This window comes from Nerophis lumbriciformis, linkage group LG16 (assembly GCF_033978685.3).
Source record: "Nerophis lumbriciformis linkage group LG16, RoL_Nlum_v2.1, whole genome shotgun sequence".
Lineage (NCBI taxonomy): Eukaryota > Metazoa > Chordata > Actinopteri > Syngnathiformes > Syngnathidae > Nerophis > Nerophis lumbriciformis.
This window is the reverse complement of record NC_084563.2, coordinates 20,540,912-20,565,639: the sequence shown is the minus strand read 5'-3', so window position 1 is coordinate 20,565,639 and position 24,728 is coordinate 20,540,912. Positions and strand designations below refer to the sequence as shown.

Here is a 24,728-nt window from a genome sequence, read left to right as displayed (position 1 = left end):
AATTTAAGTTTCAAAAAAATCATTTGAAAGGGTATATTGCATTAATAATTTTAAATTGTATTTCTTAAATTTTGGGAAGAAATGGATATGTAATATATCTTGTCCTTAATTTCCTTAGCTCAACTTTTGTAAACTCCTTCAGGATATATTGTCTATGAACTATTATTTCACTAAAACTGCCCTGTTATATTTGTTGGAACATTTTTCACCACAGAAATGATCATCTTCAATATCAAGATTTCTCAGACAAGGGGTAGTATTTGAATATAAAACGTCCTGGGTCACCATAGATTTTTAGGATAGAAGTATTGCTTTGGTGATCTTTTGAAACAGATTGATACTTTTCATACATGTTTTCATACGTAAACAAACTGCCACAGCTGTCCATAAAATGTCTGACAGCCCAAATACCTACAGAGTTACATTCTTCTATTTATATGGATTTTTTTATGTAACAGTTATTCCATATAGGTGTGTTGTGCGGAGATAAATTGTGTTTAAACAATAATTTCCAGTGAAGTAGGGTCTGTTGGTGAAAATCAGACAGTTTGTTTGGTAATGAGTTGACATGAAAGTCACATTTGCAACAGATAATGTATTCCTCCCAATCTCTGGAATATGACATTTGGAATTATATACCATATTGAACACGATTACCCTAGGTAATTTTTTAACCATTTTAGCTTTAAGACTCCATTCATGACTTTAAAGTCAATCATATTTAAACCACCCTCTTTGACATCTTTAACCATAGTTTATTTTCTGATATAATGACATTTATTTTTCCAAATAAATATTAGGTACTAGTGAGCTTGCTATCTTTAAATGCAGCGTTGCCCACTCCTCAGTAAAGAAAGTAGCTATTGGCTGTCCTCGAAGTCGTGAGATGACGTCACCGCCCTATTTTCATAATGTATCGCAATGGACGCTGTAAGAGAGACACAAAAGTGTGATTAAAAAATAATAAGCATGATTATAACTGCAAATTAACTTCCTTCTCTTGATTCTTAGTTGTTTTTTTTAAATCCAATTTGTTCTGCATTGTTAAATGTTAAAGTATCAAAATTTGATCAAAAGAATGTAGGGTGGTGATAACGAACCAAATCTAATGACTGGCTTATTCACATGAACGATGGAATTAGGACGTTTCAGGTACTTATAATAGCTTGACATGACCGTGAAGAAATATTTACATTTACATCTCGCTCTGTAAATCGAGGCGGAAAAAGTGGCATTGCACATGCGCCTTTCATTTGCAGTCTGGAGGCGTGTAGTTCTCCTCTGTGCAGCCACACCGCTTGATTTGCTTTAATATAGGAGTATTATTATGGTGTGTGTATAAGGTAAGACATTATCTGGCATTTTGTTTCGCAATATTATGCAAAAGCAACTTTTCTTACCTTCTGGTACCTGCTGATCTGTATTTGGGATCCGCATAAATCCTGAAAAATCCAAAGTCCGCCTTTGTAGTCCGTTTCGACGCCATAGTCGATAAGCTTCTTCTTTTTCTCTATCTTCTTGTTATGGGACATTCATCCTCTGCTGTTGCCATTTCTAATATAAAGTAGTGCAACGTTCTTACTTATATCTGTCAGTAAACTCGCCATGAAAGCGCTAAAACATACCGGTGTAGCGAGTTTACATTATTCACCCAAGGAACTTTAGCATTTCCGGTGGTGTTGTTTCTGGATGAGGAGACGCTGCTCCGTTATTGATTGAAGTAAAGTCTGAATGTCATTGAAACAGTTCGCCCCATCTTTTGACACTTCTTCCACTCCCGTCCTTGCACGCTACACCGCTACAACAAAGATGACGGGGAGAAGACACTGCCAAAGGTGTACCACGTAAATAAGGCAGCTCACAAAACGGCGCATCCGGAAGCGACTGTCAGAAAGCGACTTGAAGATGATCTGTAAAACATCATCTATGCAACATTTTGACCAAAGAACCATCATTACATGTTATGTAGACCACAAGGAAGTGTTTTCCATTTATCCATCCATCCATTTTCTACCGCTTGTCCCTTTTGAGGTCGCGGGGGGTGCTGGAGCCTATCTCAGCTGCATTCGGGCGGAAGGCGAGGTACACCCTGGACAAGTTGCTACCTCATTAAAAAAATATTATGACTCCTTTAATGCGCCCTATAATCCGGTGCACCTTATATATGAAAAAAAAATAGCCCATTTATCGGCAGTGTGCCTTATGACCGATATTGCCGGTACAAGCCTGAACTTTACTCGGTATCGGATCAGAAATAAAATCAGTGGTATAGGACATCACTAACACAAAAGTGTTTTTTTTTGTTTTTTTTTACAACTTTATTAACAGAGACGAAGCTGTCTACAACAGAAAGTGAGCTAGAGTGATATCACTTATACCGGACATGCAGCTAAGTGAACACACGCCTTTATCAAGAAAATAAAGCATTCTAAAACTTTTACCAATTAAAATGAAAATAAATAAACATTTAAGCACTCAAAAATATGGCTCCTTAGAATCCAGAACAATAGGTGTTTTTTTTTTTTGCTAAGAATGTATCTTGGGTTTCAATTTTATAAATAGCAGCTGACCCGTGTTCGAGTCCCAGGCGGAACAGAAAAGCAGGGACTGAACCAAGCGGGTTACATAGATACGTTATAATAAGCACAATCAACAATACCACGATAATAATGACATCTGTGATCATTTCAGTCACAATAACAGTGATATGAAATTGTTACATCGCTCACTGCTTCTTGAATGAAAATAATAATAGATTTTATTTGTAAAAAGCACTTTACATTGAGTAAACAACCTCAAAGTGCTGCAGTGTATTAAAAAATTAAATAAAAAGATTATAAAAAACAAAACAGCCAAATAGCTATAACTAGTATGCATATATCTAAAAAAAAAAAAGGCTTTTTATTTAAAAAAAAAAAAAAAAAGGCTTTTTAAGCCTTTTTTAAAAGCATCCACAGTCTGTGGTGCCCTCAGGTGGTCAGGGAGAGCGTTCCACAGACTGGGAGCGGCGGAGCAGAAAGCCCGGTCTCCCATTGTTTGTAGCTTTGTCCTCGGAGGTTGGAGGAGGAAAATGTACTCATTCTCGTCCACACAGATTTAACTTTTTTTTAAACAAAAACAGTGTAAGCCAGAAACATTCGTACACTACATCAAAAGTCACATTACAAAGTGGAATTTGCTCACCCATGAATGTTGATCGTGTTTGTTGTGTTAGCATAAATCATCTGGCCGACGGGTATCCCTGAGACTGCGTCAAACATGTCAAGTAACGACTTCGACAGGTACCAGTGTCAAATATCGCTGTCTGATATTTTGTGTGTGGAACTGTATACGCACTGACACGTGTTTCTGTTAGCTTTGAGGATTTGACGGATTTAGATGAAGACTATGTGGTCCCAGCAAAGACCACAAAGCGGAAGAAACAGGCATTGGAACAGTCGCTGGTAAGTGAATTCACTCAACACTTGGTTTCATGCGATTATTAGGTTTAGGTAGCAAGGTCCAGCTGTAATTGTTGAATGCCAAGCCACCGCTAATTCAGTCGACGGCATCGATTCACTGGAAACCCCTTGCTGACCTGCCCTTCTGTCTCCCTTTCATCCCAAGCTACCCAGGAGGCAGAGGCATAAAGCTGCATTGAGCGCGACACCCGGCTCGCCTGGCACTTCCATCTCCTCTCCACCAGACGCTTCTCAGCAGCAACAGTCCTCCCAAGGGACAAGGCACAGCTCACCCGGGCCTAGGACAAGACCAGGGAACAGAGGCGCCCGTGGTATCAGTGCGGACGATATCTACAAAGCTGTCAGCTCTGGAAAGACCGCCATCGTGGTGAGCAAACTGTCAGGAGAGGGGGACGAATGTAATGGGGGGATAGAGATAAAGACATGAATGGACGAAGCTACCCAGGGAGGCGCTTTCTAATGAGAGGGATTATCATGTTGTCAGACACTGACGGATGAGAGCCTCCGGACTGGCCTCAGATATGCAAAGAGGAGGGCTTTGCACTGTGTTGCATTGTCAATTATTGACAGCCAAAATCCATTCTGCCTGTTGTAGTGATTGGCTACGGCTGTTTGGAGTTATGTTCAACGGCTTTCAAAAATCCGCAGCAGTCATCATAACGCCTGTGATATATTATTTACAATCCAGCTGTCTGATTGGCTGCTGTGGTCCTGTCCGTCCCTAGGTGGTGGTCGACGAGTGGATGGACTCCTACAAGCAGAGTCGTGAGACAGGGCTGCTGGTGCTCATTAACTTCATTGTTCAGTCCTGCGGATGCAAAGGTCAGGGGTTAAGGGGGAGGCCAGGCGATTGACGGGAGGTGGTAGGGCTGTGGTGCCACTGATTACCTTTCCGATTTCAGCCGAGGCCATGGTGGAGTGTTGATCCCCCGGCATGACCACATTGCATTCTTACGTTTGTTTTTGCAAAGGCTTAAAGGGGAACTGCACTTTTTTGGAATTTTGCCTATCGTTCACAATTATTATGAAAGACATGACGACGGTTGGATTTTTTTTAAAGGGGAACATTATCACAATTTCAGAAGGGTTAAAACCATTAAAAATCAGTTCCCAGTGGCTTATTTTATTTTTCAAAGTTTTTTTCAAACTTTTACCCATCACGCAATATCCCTAAAAAAAGCTTCAAAGTGCCTGATTTTAACCATCGTTATATACACCCGTCCATTTTCCTGTGACGTCACATAGTGAAACCAACACAAACAAACATGGCGCATAGAACAGCAAGCTATAGCGACATTAGCTCGGATTCAGACTCGGATTTCAGCGGCTTAAGCGATTCAACAGATTACGCATGTAGCGAAAACGAAATTGAAGAAGAAACTGAAGCTATTGAGCCATATCGGTTTGAACCGTATGCAAGCGAAACCGATGAAAACGACACGACAGCCAGCGACACGGGAGAAAGCAAGGACGAATTTGGCAATCGCCTCCTAACCAACGATTGGTATGTGTTTGTTTGGCATTAAAGGAAACTAACAACTATGAACTAGGTTTACAGCATATGAAATACATTTGGCAACAACATGCACATTGAGAGTGCAGACAGCCCAATTTTCATCAATTAATATATTCTGTAGACATACCCTCATCCGCGCTCTTTTCCTGAAAGCTGATCTGTCCAGTTTTGGAGTTGATGTCAGCAGGCCAGGGAAGCATGGGTCGATATTCTTCTCTTGATCATTTTCGGTGGCATAAGGGACGGTGTGAGCCAAGACATCCAGGGGGTTTAGCTCGCTCGTCTGCGGGAACAAACTGCCGCCATTGCTTGCCGTGCTACCGAGGTCCTTTGTCCCTGAATAGCTCACACACTCCGGCAGATTCAATGGGGGTCTGGCGGCAGATTTCTTTGACTTTATCGTTGGAAATGCATCTGCTTTGAGTGTCGCAGGATATCCACACATTCTTGCCATCTCTGTCGTAGCATAGCTTTCGTCGGTAAAGTGTGCGGAACAAACGTCCCATTTCTTGCCACTTTTGCATCTTTGGGCCACTGGTGCAACTTGAATCCGTCCCTGTTCGTGTTGTTACACCCTCCGACAACACACCGACGAGGCATGATGTCTCCAAGATACGGAAAACAGTCGAAAAAACGGAAAATAACAGAGCTGATTTGACTCGGTGTTTGAGAAAATGGCGGATTGCTTCCCGAACGTGACGTCACATCCGAGAGCGAATATTAGAAAGGCGTTTAATTCGCCAAAATTCACCCATTTAGAGTTCGGAAATCGGTTAAAAAAATATATGGTCTTTTTTCTGCAACATCAAGGTATATATTGACGCTTACATAGGTCTGGTGATAATGTTCCCCTTTAATGCATTCTAACTTGTAAATATAAGTCTGCTTACAGCGAAGTCAATGGGAGGTCCTCTATTCCGCCCATAAAATCCAATAACCAACCATTCAAAAACCACCAACAATACTCAATTTACGTTTGGTGACTTGAATATTAAGCAAGTATTAGTGATATTATTATAAGCGCTAACGCAGACAAACTATTTATAGCGGCGCCGTGATCACTTAACGTGTGTGCTGATGTTTACATCGAGTGGTCTGCTGCTTCCTCGCTTCCTTGCTCCCTGTAAGTTTATTGTAGATCATAAATCATGTCTCTCAACTGGAAAGTAGATGGCTGAGGACGTATTCCGACAAGTTGGGACACTTTGACAGCCATTTAGGACCAGGCACTGGCGCGAACGACACAATGAGACGCTACGCTTTGTCACACCCTTCTTCGCGAGGATTATGAGTCATTTTTCATCCTAACGGGAATATAGCAACATTTTATCAGTTGACATCCCTTGTACAGTAAGTGATGTTTTGGTATGTTTTGTTGGCTCTCATGAAGTCAGCAGTGAGTAATAATCAGTGATGGAAAAAAAAAAAGCTAATGTCGTGATGCGTTTTTTAAATTAATGCGCCGCATATGCTTAGAATGATCAAAATATGTAAATATTAAATGTTACTAGATGAAGCAATTCCTGAAGGAATTGAGTGGGAATGCTCCAATGCTGAAGTTGAACTGAAATGCTGACAGAATGTAGTATGAATGTAAGAATAGATTGAATGTTGGAATGGTTTGAATGTTGAAGAGTTTGAATTTCCAGAAAAAACAGAATTTGGTTTGGAACTTGGTAAAGTGTTAGTTTGAATGTCCACGATGAGTGGAATGTGTTGATGTTGGAATGGTTTGAATAGGTTGGAAAAATGTGGGGATTGTGCAACTTGGAAAAATGTCCAATTCATTTCAATGGGAACTTCCTGGAAATTTGAGAATTTGGGGAAAAGCGGGATTTTTTAAAAACTGATTAGGAACATGAATGTCCTGAATCAGCTGAATTGGTTGGTGTTGGAATTGTTTAAATCGGTCAAGAAATGTTGAAGTAGTAACAGTTTTTTAATTGAGAAATTGTACTATGGAATTTTGGGAAAACCAGGAATGTTTCTAGTCCCTAAACCAACTTGTTTTTTTGTCCTGACTAAGAAAAATGTTTTGACGGTAGAAATGGGATTGAAAAAGGAAAAGGAGTAGTCAAATGAAAAAGGTTGAAAATAGGGTTAGAAAAAAACAGGAATTCCTGTAAATTTGATGAACGTGGAAAAATAGTAGTTAGAATGTCTGGGATGAGTTGAATTTGTTGAAAATGGTTTGAATCGGTTGAAGAATGTGGGAATTTTGGAAGTTTGAATGGGGAAAATAGCAAAAAAATAGGAATAATGGGAAATCCTGGCATTTTTTTAGAATTGTTTAAGTAGAGCTCACAATTCCCAAACAGGCTGAATATTTTGAAGTTGGAACAGTTTTGAATCAGATAAAAAAATGTGGGATTTGTGGAACTTTGAAGAATGTCCCATTTATTTCAGTAGGAATTTCAAAAAAAATTGGGAAATTTCAGGAAAAGCGGGAATTTTTTGAAAATTGTAAAAAAGTTGAATGGTCTGATTGAGTTGGAATGGTTGGTGTTGGAATTTTTCAAATCGGTCAAGAAAAATGCTGAATGGAGAGATGGTATTCAGGAATTTTGGAGAAACCGGGAATTTTTCCAATTCAAAAAACAACTTTGTTTTTTGTCCTGATTAAGGGGAATGTTTTGATGGTGGAACGGTTGAAATGTGTTAAAAATGTGGAAGGAGTAGTCACCACAAAAAAGAGTGGAAATAGGGCTTTGGAATATCTGGAAAATCCTGAAATTTTTTTGAACTTGGAAAAAAGGTAGTTTGAATTACTAGGATGGTGGAATGTGTTGAAGGTGGAATGGTATGAATCGGTTAAAAATGTGGGAATGGTGGAAGTTTGAAAAATGGCCAATTCATTTTGAATAGGGAAAAATGTCCTGGAAATCCGGGAATTTGGGGAAGTTGTCAAGGGAAAGCCTGCGATTCCCGAATAGGCTGAACAGTTTGAAGTTGGAACGGTTTGAATCGGATGAAAAATGTGGAGAAGAAGAAGAGGAATGCTTTGGAGCATTCACACAATTATGAATCTTACTACATTACATACATATTTACATCATGTATAGAAAACCTTAATTGTGGTGTTTGGATGTTTTTAGGGGCTCTATTGGCAGAATTGAACAGCTCCTATAGGCCCCTTTTGTAAGCGGGCTTTTGATCGCATTTATTTAGTATTTGGATTGCAAAAACAAAAACAAAAAAACATCCGTCATGTCTTTCATTATGATTATGATGATAGCAGCCGACACCCCTCAACAGGCTTCAGAGATATTAAGCAGACAGTTAGCTGAAGTATCAACATGGCTTCAATATAACTGTTTAACCCTTAATTATGACAAATCAGCTTTAGTTTCGTTGAAGAAACAATCATTAAGCGAAATTCAGGTCAACATTATTCAAAATAGAATAGAGCAAGGAATTTAAATATCTGGGTGTTAGTTGAATGAATGAATTGAATGAAATAAGTTTATTTTGGTCATATAATCAACCATTTTGTGTGACCAGTTTAACAGTACAGATTAGACATATTTAACAATCGTACACATTTACACACAAAAAGAAAAGTAAAAGAATGACCGAAAAAGGAATAGGCTGAAGCCAAAGCTTATAATTGCCTATCCTATACCTTCACTGAAAATGAGATTGCCTGGAACATCAACGTTAAAAAAAAAAAATTTTTTGGGATGAAAGTAATTATTACTATATTTTATAATTTTCGATTATTTCACCTTTCAAGGTTTTCTTAAACCTTAACAAAGAACTACACGTCTTCAGCTCATCACTGAGCTTGTTCCACCATTAAACTCCTAAAACTGAAATACCTTTTGTATTTTATATTCGTTCTTTCTTTACCTATTTCAAAAATCAATATCCCCCGTAAATAATAGTTTTCTCCTCTTAATTGAAATAACCTAAGAATACAAGCTGGAAGGCTGTTGTTCTTTACTCGAAACATAATTTCCATTGTTTTTAAAAACACAATATCTGAAAATTTTAACACATTAGAACTTACAAAAGTTATTTAGGACCCTAAGCTAAAATTGATGGTCGTATTTAAAAAAAAAATGACTAAGACTAGAAAAGAAATACAAATTGTTTCAGGCGTATTAGACCTTATCTGTTCAAGCTGCACAAGTGTACATGCATGCAATGATTTTATCCCATATGTCTTATTGTGCCATGGTCTGGGCAAAGGCAGTTTGTCTTATTTAGGTGAGGCGAAGTGGTGAGGTGTAGTGAAGCCCCTGTTGTCATTATATAAACAAACACTGAAGATACTTTGACCAAAAACCAAAGAAGCAACACCACTGCCATATTACTGTGGACTGAAAAGGTGCCGGACGACTCTGGGTCAGTCTGCGTTCTCAGCGAAGGCCTCGCATCGGTGGAACTCTTTGCCACCGGAGTTAAAGTCACAGTCAGATATTAAACTTTTCTCCACAAAACTGAAAAAGTGGCTCGAGTAATATCAGAAGTGTGAGCACTTGAACCAGACGTAGTATGGACAAATGGGGCCAATTATTTGGAATGTATTTTTATTTTGTGCTAATCCTTTTGTACGTGTTTTTCACTCTTCGTAACTTTTCTTGAAAAACCTAACCAAGGACGAGGGTTGCAAATTAGCCTGTGGCTAGAAGTCTTATGTACTTTGACATCGGTTACCTAAGGGGAGCAATGTTTAATCGTACTGTCCCTGTCAAATGAATAAATACATTGTGAACTATAGGCAAAAGTGCAGTTCCCCTTAAATGTGCCACATTTTTGTGCATTCATGTTTGCTTGGACAGGAGAGGTTAGCAGAGACATGCTTGACTCCACGCCAAATGCGGATATCATTGCCACACTAACCAAACAGTTTGATATGGTACGAAAACAAGCAATATTTCACAAAGCTTTTCCAAAAAATGGCATGAAATACATACGGCTCTTCTTCCAGGATTCAGCAACCTACCCTCTGTCCACTACGGGCCCCTTGCTGAAAAAAATCAAAGCAGGCCTGTGCGAGTTTACCCGGATCTTGGTACGCTCCTGTGGGAGTCGAATCATTTACGACGAGTACCTCTTCCCCTCTGTGCTATCTCTACTCACTGGGCTGACCGACTCCCAAGTCAGAGCCTTCAGACACACCAGCACCCTGCTGGGTAAGCACTACATATTCACTCACTGGCCACAACCAGGCCTGGAACTTCATTTTAGGGGCAAGGCCACTTGGCCTTTGGTGTCGTCAACCTTTTGAGGGCACAAAGGCCAAATGTCAGGGCAGGAAAGCAATGATTTTAAGTCCACGGTTATAATTGATGTAGCTTAAAGGTTAAGGATGATTACTTTTTTAAATATGCATTACTTTCATCTAGGGTTGTACGGTATACCGGTATTAGTATAGTACCGTGATACTAGTTAATCATATTCGATACTATACCGCCTCTGAAAAGTACCGGTCCACCAGCCCCCTGTACCCCCGTCGCCATCACGTCGTGTCATTGCTTGTTTTACGAGCAGAGGAGCATGTTCGGCAGCGCACAATCACAGAGTACTTACAAGCAGACACAGTGTGTGGACAGAAAAGGGAGAACGGACACATTTTGGCTTAAAAACTAACTATAAAGGTGAAGTTATAACACTGATACACCCTCAGGAAGAGGTGCTTTAAGACATGGCTAGCTAACTAGCGGCTAAAGTCCAGCCCCAGTCTGCAGTGTTTTAGCTACTTCTAAATCACTAATCCTCGCCTCCATGGCGACAAATAAAGTAAGTTTCTTACAAGTATCATCGCTGCAGGACGAGGAATAGCTAAAGATGCTTCACTACACACCGTAGCTCACCGGCGTCAAAATGTAAACAAACGCCATTGTTGGATCTATACCTAACATCCACTGTAATGATACCAAGTAAAGGAGCGTATCTAGTCGATACTACTATGAGTACATCGATATTTTTTGGCATCACATCTTGTTCCGTTTTAAAAAAATGTACATTATGTTTATAAACTCAGGAAATATGTCCAGGGACATATTTCCTGAGTTTATAAACATAATGTACATTTTTTAAAAACGGAACAAGATGTGATGCCAAAAAATATATGAGGACATATATGAGGACTTTGAATATGACCAATGTATGATCCTGTAAGGACTTGGTATCGGATTAATACCCAAATTTGTGATATCATCCAAAACTAATGTAAAGCATCCAAACAACAGAAGAATGTAGATAGAACATGTTAAAAGAGAAAGTAAGCAGATATTAACAAGTAGATTAATAATTCATTTTCTACCACTTGTCTTTAATAATGTTGACAAAATAACAGAATGGAAAATGACACAATATGTTACTGCAAATGTCAACAGACTACATTAGTAGCCTTTGTTTGTTTACTTACTAATAAAAGACAAGTTGTCTTGTACAGGTATGTTCACTATTTTATTTAAGGACAAACTTGCAATAAAAAACATATGTTTAATGCACCGTAAGATTTTTTGTTAAAATAAAGCCAATAATGCAAATTTTTGTGGTCCCCTTTATTTAGAAAAGTATCGAAAAGTACCAAAAAATACTGAAATAATTTTGGTACCGGTACCAAAATATTGCTATCAGGACAACACTGCTTTCAACGAGGGCTGCAACAACTAATCGATTAAATCGATTAAAATCGATTATAAAAATAGTTGGCGATTAATTTAGTCATCGATTCGTTGGATCTATGCTATGCGCATACGCAGAGGCAACATTTACAAACAGCTGAGAAACAATAATCAAAATAAGTATGGTGCCAGTATGCAGGTTTTTTTTCCACTAAAATACTGGAAAGGATAGAAATGTAGTTTGTCTCTTTTATCCGATTATTAATCGATTAATCGAAGTAATAATCGACAGATTAATCGATTATCAAATTAGTTGTTAGTTGCAGCCCTACTTTCAACTGAATAAATGAAGCTGTTTTATGCAGTTATTTATTCCTTAGTAAACAACCTCAATAAAATAAGTTATCTTAATAAATAGCATCTGATTTTTCCTGCTGGATGAAAAACAGTAAATGAACACTACAGCCCAAGTAACACAACAGCTTCCTTTGGGACTTCTTTCTATGCTTTCTTACGCCAACAGCATTTAACCAAACTTTCTTACCTCAGCTTAGCTCATCCGACTTTTTCCTTTCGTGCACTGGGCTTTGAGGAGACGAAGACGTTCGCACATCTGGATTACAGGCGTTTTTGAGCTAACTCCTGTCTGCGCTTTGTGATGCTGCGTGTTGAACTTCATACGAGGCACAATTAAACCAACCACCGGTCAAAGAAGCCGTAATGACATGAAAATCGTGCAGAGGAAAAGAGATGCCTCCGTCGGGGTATCACGGCCAATATGGCCATGATGCATATCATTTTTCCAGGAGCACGCGGCCAAACAGAGGGAAATTCCTACCTTTGTCACACCCTTGGGTACTCTTGCACAATTTAAATAGACCTCTCCAAAGATAACTACCATAGTCTATTTTTGCAACTTTTACATTGGATCGTACAAGTGTCTATATAAGGTGGTGTCAAACGTACAGGTTTTATACGGCCCGTGATATGAGTTTGCGGAGAATAAAAATGAGCTGAAATTTTTAATTAAATAAACTGCTGTTCTAAATGTCGCAATAACATTTCTTTGGATCCATGAGAGCACGCATGACTTACGAGGGGGCGGGGCTATGTGCCTTGTGGAAATAGAGGCAACACTTCCTTGTTTGTCTTGATTGTCAGAGATGTTGTTGGTAATGTAACCTCTGACATTTCTACCCAAATCAATGCTTTTAATCATCTGTACATTACCTGTTGTTTTCATATTCTGGGTACACATAGATATGCTGAAATAATATGCATCCCCTTCTAACTTCATGTGTGATGCATGAAATGAGTCCAAAATTCACAAGTTGTGTTGTAGACGATGCTTCATATGTACAGAATAAACCACATGATGTTAGTACATCAGTTGAGGAAAATGCGTAAATTAAATAATAACATCCTGTAATTTGATTTTGGTATTATTATTCATTTCTGACAGATTAAAAAATAACACCAAAATTCAATTTCATGTATTTGACTGTGAACATGATCACATCATTGATTCAGGTAGGTAGGTAGGTAGGTAGGTAGGTAGGTAGGTTGGTAGATATTTATTGTCAATGTACAAGTACAACAAAATGTTGTTTTCAACACAAACCCGTTCAAGATTAGACAAACAAACAGTGTACAGGGTTACAGAACAGGAATGCTGATGGGTTGCCAAAAGGTGCCCCGTGAAAGATGGGGAAAAAAACTAAACGCTGGGGGAGGATGAGTAAAAAAATACAATCTAGAGGGGCCCAGTCTGGAGTGGGGATAAAACCTCCATAGCATAGCACATATACATATTACAACACACATCTCGAGACTTGCAACAGAGGGGAGGGAGTGGGGGCTACGGTGGTTGGCTGCAGCTCTTCAGGCGCTGCCCATCCGGGATTCACGTCAAGGGCGTTGGATGGGGGGTGGGCAATGTGTGCATGGTGTATATTTTTTGTGGAGGCGTGTGTGTGTAAACCTGCCGCGTGTCTCTTTTCCGCGGCCTTGGTGTTGTGCAGCCTCTAGTCAGTCCAAAGTCAACAACAACAGGTGTGTGTCCAAGAGAGACAAGAAGGGAGTTTGTTGTGTCTTTGCCGCACTGTCCTTCAGGAGAGTCTCGAAGCCAGGGAGACAAGTTAGAATGTTTTGTATGCGAGTGAAAATAAAATGTGCTTTTCACTCAAAATTTTCTAAACATGGACAAAGGAAGATAAAACGCTATTAACCGCAACATTTAATGTGCTTGGTCTATTTTTAAACGAGGAAAATAATCTGAAGTTATCTTTATTTCCATGATTTTACCAGTCCGGCCCACTTGAGAATAGATTTTCCTCCATGTAGCCCCTGAGCTAAAATGAGTTTGACACCCCGGGTCTATATGGTCAAATGCTTTTTTGAGTAGCTCTCCGCTATGCTAATGACTGACTTGAGAGCAAAACCTGGTATGAAAAAAATGAAAAGAAAACAACTGGTTTCACTCGTGCGTCTCCGTCAGGCAGAACGACCTGCTCTATTCAGCCCACATCTGTTTGCTGCTCAAAGTACTCCTTTTGTTATTCACAATGCACTTCTCGCGGTGTGGCATCTCTTTTTTTGTAACATATGCTACCCTTCCTTGCAAGTGTTTCTTTTACTCGAGTCAAAAACCATAAAGACAGCCCTTAAAGCCTTGAGGCTGGTATAAAACGCAAGATATTCAAACTCCTCTCAGTGGATCCTGCAAACAATAACGACTGTATATTATGAGAAAGTATTGTTAGCACACACAGACTGCATATTGCTATCTCAGTTTATTGCATTTTGGATCCGGAGGGGCTTTGTTCATATGGATGAAACTTTGTATATATGTATACCTTATACACAAAAATAAAGTTCTACTATTTTAAACATCAGTCGGAATGTACGCCATTTATCGGGAATAAAAGTAGCTAAAACAAAAGTTAGATTAGGATAGATAACTAATTGTAACAATCAGCATTTAAGTAAATGTGCGTCTTTGCTCCCGGTTAGCCATCAAGATCATGTCTGGGATGTTGGAAATAGCCGTGACGGTGTCCTTCCAGCTGCACCCCATCCAGCGGCACTACGACAAAGAGAACAGCAAGCAGACGGACGAGCGAGACTCTGGGCGACTGGAAGATCTCCAGGCCGGCATCAGGGAGGTGACCATACGTTCCAACATTTGCATTTTAAAAAGTGAGGGACACAAATAATTAAGACTCCACGCAAAAGGGGTCAAATTCAAAACCCAAAACCAGTGAAGTTGGCACGTTGTGTAAATCGTACGTAAAAACGGAAAACAATGATTTGCAAATCCTTTTCAACCTATATTCAATTGAATAGACTGCAAAGACAAGATACTTAATTATTTTTTGCAAATATTAGCAATATTATGAAAATATTATGAAATGCTCAGTCATTCACAAACAAGGATGGGGCGAGGGTCACCACTTTGTGAACAAATGTGTGAACAAATTGTTTAAGATCAACATTTCTCAACCAGTCATTGCAAGGAATTTAGGGATTTCACTATTTACGGTCCGTAATATCATCAAAAGGTTCCGAGAATCTGGAGAAATCACTACACGTAAGCGATGATATTACGGATCTTCGATCCCTCAGGCAGTACTGCATCAAAAAGCGACTTCAGTGTGTAAAGGATATCGCCACATGGGCTCAGGAACACTTCACAAAACCACTGTCGGTAACTACAGTTGGTCGCTACATTTGTAAATGCAAGTTAAAACTCTACTATGCAAAGCGAAAGCCATTTATCAACAACACCCAGAAATGCCGCCGGCTTTGCTGGGCCCGAGCTCATTTAAGATGGACTGATGCAAAGTGTTTAGTGATCTGACGAGTCCACATTTCAAATTGTTTTTGGAAACTGTGGACGTCGTGTCCTCCGGAACAAAGAGGAAAAGAACCATCCGGATTGTTTTAGGCGCATAGTTCAAAAGCCAGTATGGTATGGTATGGGGGTGTATTAGTGTCAAGCATGGGTAACTTGCACATCTGTGAAGACACCATTAATGCTGAAAGGTACATACAGGTTTTGGAGCAACATATGTTGCCATCCAAGCAACGTTATCATGGACGCCCCTGCTTATTTCAGCAAGACAATGCCAAGTCACGTGTTACAACAGCGTGGCTTCATAGTAAAAGAGTGTGGGTACTAGACTGGCCTACCTGTAGTCCAGACCGGTCTCCCATTGAAAATGTGTGGCGCAATATGAAGCCTAAAATACCACAACGGAGACCCCGGACTGTTGAACAACTTAAGTTGTACATCAAGCAAGAATGGGAAATAATTCCACTTGAAAAGCTTCAAAAATGTGTCTCCTCAGTTCCCAAACAATCACTGAGTGTTGTTAAAAGGAAAGGCCATGTAACACAGTGGTAAAAATGCTGCCATTAAATTCTAAGTTAAGTTAATTCTAGTTATTTGCAAAAAAAATTAAGTTTCTCAGTTCGAACATTAAATATCTTGTCTTTGCAGTCTATGCAATTTAATATAAGTTGAAAAGGATTTGCAAATCATTGTATTCTGTTTTTATTTACGAATTACACAACATGCCAATTTCACTGGTTTTGGGTTTTGTAAAATGTGAGAGTGATGAACACAAGCTATAACACGGTGACCTCTCAAGACTAACAGTTTGACCTACACTCAGATTGATCCCGCCCTCACATTTTGCATTACTCCACAGCTGCAGGAGAAGAAAGAGGAATTGTTGTCCATGATAAACACTGCCTTCCGTGGCATTTTTGTGCACCGCTACCGCGACAAGCTGATGGAGATCCGGGCAGCGTGCATGGAGGAGCTTGGAGTGTGGATTAAGATGGACCCCGAAAACTTCCTCAATGACGGCTATATTAAATACCTGGGCTGGATGATACATGACAAGGTGCAGCACTGAGACTTTTGCATCCACCCCGAGGAGTGTATGGATTTGTTGGTTTGTTTGTCTGCAACCTCAAAAGTGTCTCTGGATGTTCTCATTCATTCAGGTCAGGGATCCCCAAACTTTTTGACTCGGGGGCCGCATTGGGTTAAAACAATTTGCGCTAATTGACTAAAAGAGTGCGCACTTTGCCGATGATGTCACGTTATCGATGGGAAAATACATTTTTAGACAATCTGATTTGCCTGAGCGACTACGAGACATCAATAGTAACAAGCGGTAGAAAGTGGATTAGAAAGGACAGATTTAAAATAAATAATAAATAAATAAAAGTGTTAAACTTGGGACTTCCCGCAGGTGGGAAACCCTGATCCAGGTCATTGTGTTCTCAGGGCGTTCAATTGATCGCAACTGGACTGTTTGGTTTGTCTTAAAAGACATTTTGCCTCTCATCTGAGTAGGCTTCATCAGTTCATGCTCGTAGACTTGGATTGGTCAAATCTAGTCGCAGACTTAAATTGGTCAAATCTAGTCGCAGACTTGGATTGGTCAAATCTAGTCGCAGACTTGGATTGGTCAAATCTAGTCGCAGACTTGGATTGGTCAAATCTAGTCGCAGACTTGGATTGGTCAAATCTAGTCGCAGACTTGGATTGGTCAAATCTAGTCGGAGACTTGGATTGGTCAAATCTACTCGCAGACTTGGATTGGTCAAATCTACTCGTAGACTTGGATTGGTCAAATCTAGTCGTAGACTCGGATTGGTCAAATCTAGTCGTAGACTCGGATTGGTCAAATCTAGTCGTAGACTCGGATTGGTCAAATCTAGTCGTAGACTCGGATTGGTCAAATCTAGTCGTAGACTCGGATTGGTCAAATCTAGTCGCAGACTTGGATTGGTCAAATCTAGTCGCAGACTTTGATTGGTCAAATCTAGTCGCAGACTTGGATTGGTCAAATCTAGTCGTAGACTTGGATTGGTCAAATCTACTCGTAGACTTGGATTGGTCAAATCTACTCGCAGACTTGGAATGGTCAAATCTAGTCGTAGACTTGGATTGGTCAAATCTAGTCGTCGACTTGGATTGGTCAAATCTAGTCGTAGACTTGGATTGGTCAAATCTAGTCGTAGACTTGGATTGGTCAAATCTACTCGCAGACTTGGATTGGTCAGATCTAGTCATACTTGCCAACCTTGAGACCTCCGAATTCGGGAAATGGGAGGGTGGAGGCGGGGCGGGGTTTGGTGGTAGCGGGGGTGTATATTGTTAGAGTTAGTGCTGCAAGGAGTTCTGGGTATTTGTTCTGTTGTGTTACGGTACGGATGTTCTCCCGAAATGTGTTTGTCATTCTTGTTTGGTGTGGGTTCACAGTGTGGCGCATATTTGTAACAGTGTTAAAGTTGTTTATACGGCCACACTCAGTGTGACCTGTATGGCTGTTGATCAAGTATGCCTTGCATTCACTTATGTGTGTGTAAAAGCCGCATATATTATGTGACTGGGCCGGCACACTGTTTGTATGGCAGAAAAGCGGACGTGACGACAGGTTGTAGAGGACGCTGAAGGCAGTGCCTTTAAGGCACGCCCCCAATATTGTTGTCCGAGTGGAAATCGGGAGAATGGTTGCCCCGGGAGATTTTCAGGAGAGGCACTGAAATTCGGGAGTCGGGAGAGTTGGCAAGTATGGATCTAGTCGCAGACTTGGATTGGTCAAATCTAGTCGCAGACTTGGATTGGTCAGATCTAATCAATGGCATGATCTCACTGTGATACTGTTCAATGCACCGTGTGTGCGTCCGTATGTCAAGTGTGCGTTTTGTGTTACTCTTCTGTCTGCTCTCCCTCAGCAAAGTCTGGTGCGTCTGAAGTGTGTGCGAAGCCTCCAGGCTTTGTATCAGGAGGAGGAGTTCATTGGCCGCCTGGAGCTTTTCACCAGCAGATTTAAAGTGAGGCGTCCCTCTGGAGTCAAGCGCTTGGTTTCTCCCTTCTCTCACCCCATCTTCCTGCCACAATATTCTATCTTAGGGTTGGCCGATATATTGAGTTTGTAAGATATATCAATATCTTTTCAAACAAGATATGAATTAAGAAAATAACGTAATATCAATATAATTTATTTCACGTTAAAATGACCAAGCACCGCTTATTTGTTGTGTTCCTTGTTCTCCCCCGCTTCCCACTTCCTCTCAAAACTCCATGGGCTACTAAACCCCTCCCCTTCCTCCTTTCAAGACGTGCTTGCACGTATAAGAACATCCATGATTGGTTGGTTGTTTACTATGATGAGGCACGATTGGTTTAAATTAGAGCTAAACATTGCAGACAGGCCAGTCAGAGGCAAGATAGGGCGGGTCAAGGAACCAGGAAGGGAAATCACAACAGACATCCCAAATGACGACGAGAGAGTCGGAGAAGAGAAGAGGGAATATTCAAGCGGGCCATTTATGTATTAAAAATACTAGTGGAAGATGACAGAGGGATTCTCTTCCTTAGATTTTTATTTTAGCGATGTAGACCACATCCAGGAAACCCACAATGCGTCTACTTGGCCACATTTGGACAAATGTATGCGTCTGGATAAAACAATTCATTTGATGGCGAAGTGAGGAAGATCATAGCCGCATAATTATGTCAAGTCTCTTACTTGGCGCTGACCAGAACCGTACCTTACATCGTCGACTGGGAATTAAAAAGTGCCTCCCTGGAAATGTATTTCTTATCTGAGTTTGATACATTTCGTATTATTTGCACAGCTACCGTATTTTTCGGAGTATAAGTCGCACTGAAGTATAAGTCGCACCTGCCGAAAATGCATAATAAAGAAGGGAAAAAAACATATATAAGTTGCACTGGAGTATAAGTTGCATTTTTGGGGGAAATGTATTTGATAAAACCCAACACCGAGAATAGACATAAATAAATAAAGAATAGTGAACAACAGGCTGAATAAGTGTACGTTATATGAGGCATAAATAACCAACTGAGAACGTGCCTGGTATGTTAACGTAACATATTATGGTAAGAGTCATTCAAATAACTATAATATATAGAACATGCTATACGTTTACCAAACAATCTGTCACTCCTAATCGCTAAATCCCATGAAATCTTATACGTCTAGTCTCTTACGTGAATGAGCTAAATAATATTATTTGATATTTTACGGTAATGTGTTCATAATTTCACACATAAGTCGCTCCTGAGTATAAGTCGCACCCCCGGCCAAACTATAAAAAAAACTGCGACTTATAGTCTGAAAAATACGGTATGTTATTTATTCCACGTAGAAAGAATATTTTTCTATTTTATTTATGTTATGTAATTCTGTGCTACTTAAACAGTTTATTTTCTGTGCTGTTAATACCCATCTTGACTAACTGGCTTATTAAAAGTGCCATTGACTGTTTTCAGTACAGTTGTCATTCACTTCAATTTTAGTGAATCTTGCTCAAAAATGAATATCTTTATGTGTATACTTTCCCCGAAAAATATATCGATATATATATCGAATGTCGCTTTAAGTAAAAATATATTGAGATATACTTTTTCGTCCATATCGCCCAGCCCTATCCTATCTATTGTTCCGCTTCACAGTATTGTTCTGTGTCAATGTGTTCTAGAAGATAAATGTGTGTTTGACGGTATGCCACTCCTATGTGCATCTTTAGGAGAGGCTGGTCAACATGGTGATGGACGTGGACCCAGAGGTGGCCGTGGAAACGGTCAAGCTTTTGCTGCTAATTCACCGGTGAGGGACTTTTTCCTCAGTGTTCCCCATTCATTTTTTTATGTGTGACAGCCTGCCACAGAAAGATTTGGTGTCTCTGTTTTTAGATTCTCCATTTTCGCCCTTGCTCATAAACACATTTTAATGGTACTGTCCGTGGGGCTTGCCTCTAACTCACACACCGTTTGGTAGATCAATGTTTTTCAACTTTATTTGAGCCATGGGACATTTTTTTTAATTAAAAAAATCCCACTACAAAAAATGTTAACAAATGACATTCAGTAGTGTATATTGACCAAATATGACTAAACCTGAGGCAATTGCACCACTAATGCACCACTAATTGCACTTGTTATCGTCATTTGGGACGGCGTGGCGCAGTTGGGAGGGTGGCTGTGCCAGCAACCTGAGGGTTCCTGGTTCAATCCCCACCTTCTACCAACCTCGTCACGTCCGTTGTGTCCTTGAGCAAGACACTTCACCCTTGCTCCTGATGGGTCGTGGTTAGGGCCTTCCATGGCAGCTCCCGCCATCAGTGTGTGTGAATGGGTGAATGTGGAAATAGTGTCAAAGCGCTTTGAGTACCTTGAAGGTAGAAAAGCGCTATACAAGTATAACCCATTTACCATTTTACCATTTAATTCTCAAAGTAGGCCTACACAGCAATTAGCTACTTGCTGCCACCTACTGGTATGGAGGAGTATTACATGGTCACTTGGCTGATCGCGAGACAGAACAGACATTCAACAATGACACATTTCTAGCGAATTATAATTATTGGATTGCAAAAAATGTTTTATAGGCCAATTAGGTGAAATTGCATAATTTCCCACGGCACACCCGACAATATCCTGCGGCACACTGGGCACAGTGGTTGAAAAACACCGCAGTAGATGGCATTGTAACGGCTTCATAACACACACCATAGTATTCATAAGTCAATAACTTCCTGTTCTGTTGTTAAATTCAGTTTAAAACACTAAGATAATGTCGCACATTTTGTTATGACGCAAACCAAAAAGCTCTGTTTTTCCCGTTCACACACAAACACTAGCTTCGGTGTCATGGGCAGTTCTGCAAGTATCATTGATAGTCACACACACTAGGTGTGGTAAAATTACCCTCTGCATTTGACCCATCAACTTGTTCCACCCCCTGGGAGGTGAGGGGAGCAGTGAGCAGCAGCAGTGGCCGTGGTCGGGAATCATTTTGGTGGTTTAATCCCCAATTCCAACACTTGATGCTGAGTGCCAAGCAGGGAGATAATGGGTCCCATTTTTATAGTCTTTGGTATGACTCGGCCGGGGTTTGAACTCACGACCTACCGATCTCAGGGCGGACACTCTAACCACAAAGCCACAGATGTTCTGGTGATGTCATTCAGTGCCGCCTCTTGCAACTCAGCACCACAGATATATATATTCCAGTCCAGGGCTAAATATTGTTTCTGTCTGTGTTATGTGAAAAAAGTGTGAGCTTGTTATCATAAAAGACAATCAAATGACACAAGTATTCAGCTGCAGCTTCATATGAACTTGTGATGTTTTACGCAGAGGTATGGAGGAAGGCCTGAGTGAGAAGGAATGCGCTCATATCTATCCACTGGTTTACACCTCAAGCCGCACCCTGGCGTCTGCAGGCGGCCTCTTCCTCTATAAGAAGTAGGAACTTTACTTGTATTTGTGTGGTGTTGTGCAAAAAGTCACCACTACTTAGGTTGTTTTAGCAATGCTATAACGACCAAATAGAACTCGAATGTATGTCAGCATGGATGACAATCTTCATTTTTACTGAAGCTTTGGACTTGATAACCTGCTGCTTGTACAAACCCTGTTTTCATATGAGTTGGGAAATTGTGTTAGATGTAAATATAAACGGAATACAATGATTTGCAAATCATTTTCAAGCCATATTCAATTGAATATGCTACAAAGACAACATATTTGATGTTCAAACTGATAAACATTTTTTGCAAATAATCATTAATTTTAGAATTTGATGCCAGCAACACATGACAAAGAAGTTGGGAAAGGTGGCAATAAATACTGATAAAGTTGAGGAATGCTCATCAAACACTTATTTGGAACACCTCACAGGTGAACAGGCAAATTGGGAACAGGTGGGTGCCATGATTGGGTATAAAAGTAGATTCCATGAAATGCTCAGTCATTCACAAACAAGGATGGGGCGAGGGTCACCACTTTGTCAACAAATGCGTGAGCAAATTGTTGAACAGTTTAAGAAAAACCTTTCTCAACCAGCTATTGCAAGGAATTTAGGGATTTCACCATCTACGGTCCGTAATATCATCAAAGGGTTCAGAGAATCTGTAGAAATCACTGCACGTAAGCAGCTAAGCCCGTGACCTTCGATCCCTCAGGCTGTACTGCATCAACAAGCGACATCAGTGTGTAAAGGTTATCACCACATGGGCTCAGGAACACTTCAGAAACCCACTGTCAGTAACTACAGTTGGTCGCTACATCTGTAAGTGCAAGTTAAAACTCTCCTATGCAAGGCGAAAACTGTTTATCAACAACACCCAGAAACGCTGTGGGCTTCGCTGGGCCTGAGCTCATCTAAGATGGACTGATACAAAGTGGAAAAGTGTTCTGTGGTCTGACGAGTCCACATTTCAAATAGTTTTTGGAAACTGTGGACGTCGTGTCCTCCGGACCAAAGAGGAAAAGAACCATCCAGATTGTTATAGGCGCAAAGTTGAAAAGCCAGCATCTGTGATGGTATGGGGGTGTATTAGTGCCCAAGACATGGGTAACTTACACATCTGTGAAGGCGCCATTAATGCTGAAATGTACATACAGGTTTCGGAGCAACATATGTTGCCATCCAAGCAACGTTACCAAGGACGCCCCTGCTTATTTCAGCAAGACAATGCCAAGCCACGTGTTACATCAACGTGGCTTCATAGTAAAAGAGTGCGGGTACTAGACTGGCCTGCCTGTAGTCCAGACCTGTCTCCCATTGAAAATGTGTGGCGCATTATGAAGCCTAAAATACCACAATGGAGACCCCCGGACTGTTGAACAACTTAAGCTGTGCATCAAGCAAGAATGGGAAAGAATTCCACCTGAGAAGCTTCAAAAATGTGTCTCCTCAGTTCCCAAACGTTTACTGAGTGTTGTTAAAAGGAAAGGCCATGTAACACAGTGGTGAACATGCCGTTTCCCAAGTACTTTGGCACGTGTTGCAGCCATGAAATTCTAAGTTAATTATTATTTGCAAAAAAAAAAAAAAGTTTATGAGTTTGAACATCAAATATCTTGTCTTTGTAGTGCATTCAATTGAATATGGGTTGAAAAGGATTTGCAAATCATTGTATTCCGTTTATATTTACATCTAACACAATTTCCCAACTCATATGGAAACGGGGTTTGTAATCCATCTCTTTAGTTCTGTTGGTCTTTTCTGAAGGCACTAAAGGAGCTTTGACTGTGTGTGCGTATTACAGGCTAAAAAGCCTCATTGACAGCGAGAAACAGAGAGGCAATATTGTGGACTTTTTTCAAATCCTCATCTCCTTTCACATCCAGAGTGAGGTAGATCTAGTTCTTTCTTTCGGTCTCTTTCCGCCTCCTTATGATTAATGTAATGCCTGCAAACAAATTCCTATTTTTTTTACAAGTTCCACAATCATGGAACTTACCTGGTGGACAGCCTGTGGGATGTGGCGGGTTCCGACCTAAAAGACTGGGAGACCATGACCACACTTTTGCAACAGGAAGCTGGTGAGTGTGCTGTGACTCCATGGATATAAAGGACAAAGAAGAAATGGTGTGTCCTGTTTTGACGCCTGTAGGTTTGATGGATGAGGAGGAGGGCGCGCTCATCGAGTTGATGATGTGTGTGATCCGACAGGCAGCGGAGGCGAAGCCGCCGGTTGGGAGAGTCTCGGCAAAGAAGGTGCGTAAGCCATTATGATCGTTTCAGTAGTTGGAGGAATGAGCTGGTTTTTGGATACTGCAATTCTTCATGTGTGACAGACTAGACCAGGGGTCGGCAGTCTTTACTCTCAAAAGAGCCATTTTTCCACTAGACCCGCAAACGATACCATACTTTACACATTTACGATGAACAATATGTTGTGGCTGTCTATTTAACTTACGACTATAATGCAGGCGTCTAAAACCTGCGGCCAGCGGGCCAATTGCGGTCCCCGAGACAATATTTTGCGGCCCACAATTTGATATGAAAGTTTGATGTCAGTGCGGCCCCGCAAGTTTTACATGAATTGCACTTTACCGTGTTGTGTGCAGAGTCAAAATGTAATATAATTTTTTGACATTTATAATGACTTAAGACCAATATTGCTCAGGTTAAAACCTGCGGCCAGCGGGCCAATTGCGGTCCCCGAGACGATATTTTGCGGCCCACAATTTGATATGAAAGTTTGATGTCAGTGCGGCCTCGCAAGTTTTACATGAATTGCACTTTACCGTGTTGTGTGCAGTCAAAATGTAATATCATTTTTTGACATTCAATTTGACATTTATAATGACTTAAGACCTACCATAGCTCA

General features: G+C 40.5%; 1 protein-coding gene across 2 annotated transcripts in view; it reads left to right on the top strand.

Annotated features, from left to right (window-relative positions):
• LOC133617064 (cohesin subunit SA-1) overlaps nucleotides 1-24,728 on the top strand; it is a 49,171-nt gene that overhangs the window by 1,151 nt on the left and 23,292 nt on the right. For both annotated transcript variants that reach the window (XR_009816937.1, XM_072914890.1), the window contains exons 2-15: nucleotides 3,215-3,281; nucleotides 3,356-3,443; nucleotides 3,607-3,828; nucleotides 4,187-4,283; nucleotides 9,762-9,838; nucleotides 9,911-10,115; nucleotides 14,568-14,719; nucleotides 16,268-16,465; nucleotides 18,312-18,410; nucleotides 20,133-20,212; nucleotides 21,745-21,852; nucleotides 23,661-23,748; nucleotides 23,835-23,937; nucleotides 24,009-24,112. Coding sequence is in view for 1 of the 2 variants with exons in the window: in XM_072914890.1 (XP_072770991.1) it covers nucleotides 3,259-3,281; nucleotides 3,356-3,443; nucleotides 3,607-3,828; nucleotides 4,187-4,283; nucleotides 9,762-9,838; nucleotides 9,911-10,115; nucleotides 14,568-14,719; nucleotides 16,268-16,465; nucleotides 18,312-18,410; nucleotides 20,133-20,212; nucleotides 21,745-21,852; nucleotides 23,661-23,748; nucleotides 23,835-23,937; nucleotides 24,009-24,112 (1,644 nt within the window). In the remaining variant the exon portion in view is untranslated. The remainder of the gene's footprint in view (nucleotides 1-3,214; nucleotides 3,282-3,355; nucleotides 3,444-3,606; nucleotides 3,829-4,186; nucleotides 4,284-9,761; nucleotides 9,839-9,910; nucleotides 10,116-14,567; nucleotides 14,720-16,267; nucleotides 16,466-18,311; nucleotides 18,411-20,132; nucleotides 20,213-21,744; nucleotides 21,853-23,660; nucleotides 23,749-23,834; nucleotides 23,938-24,008; nucleotides 24,113-24,728) is intronic.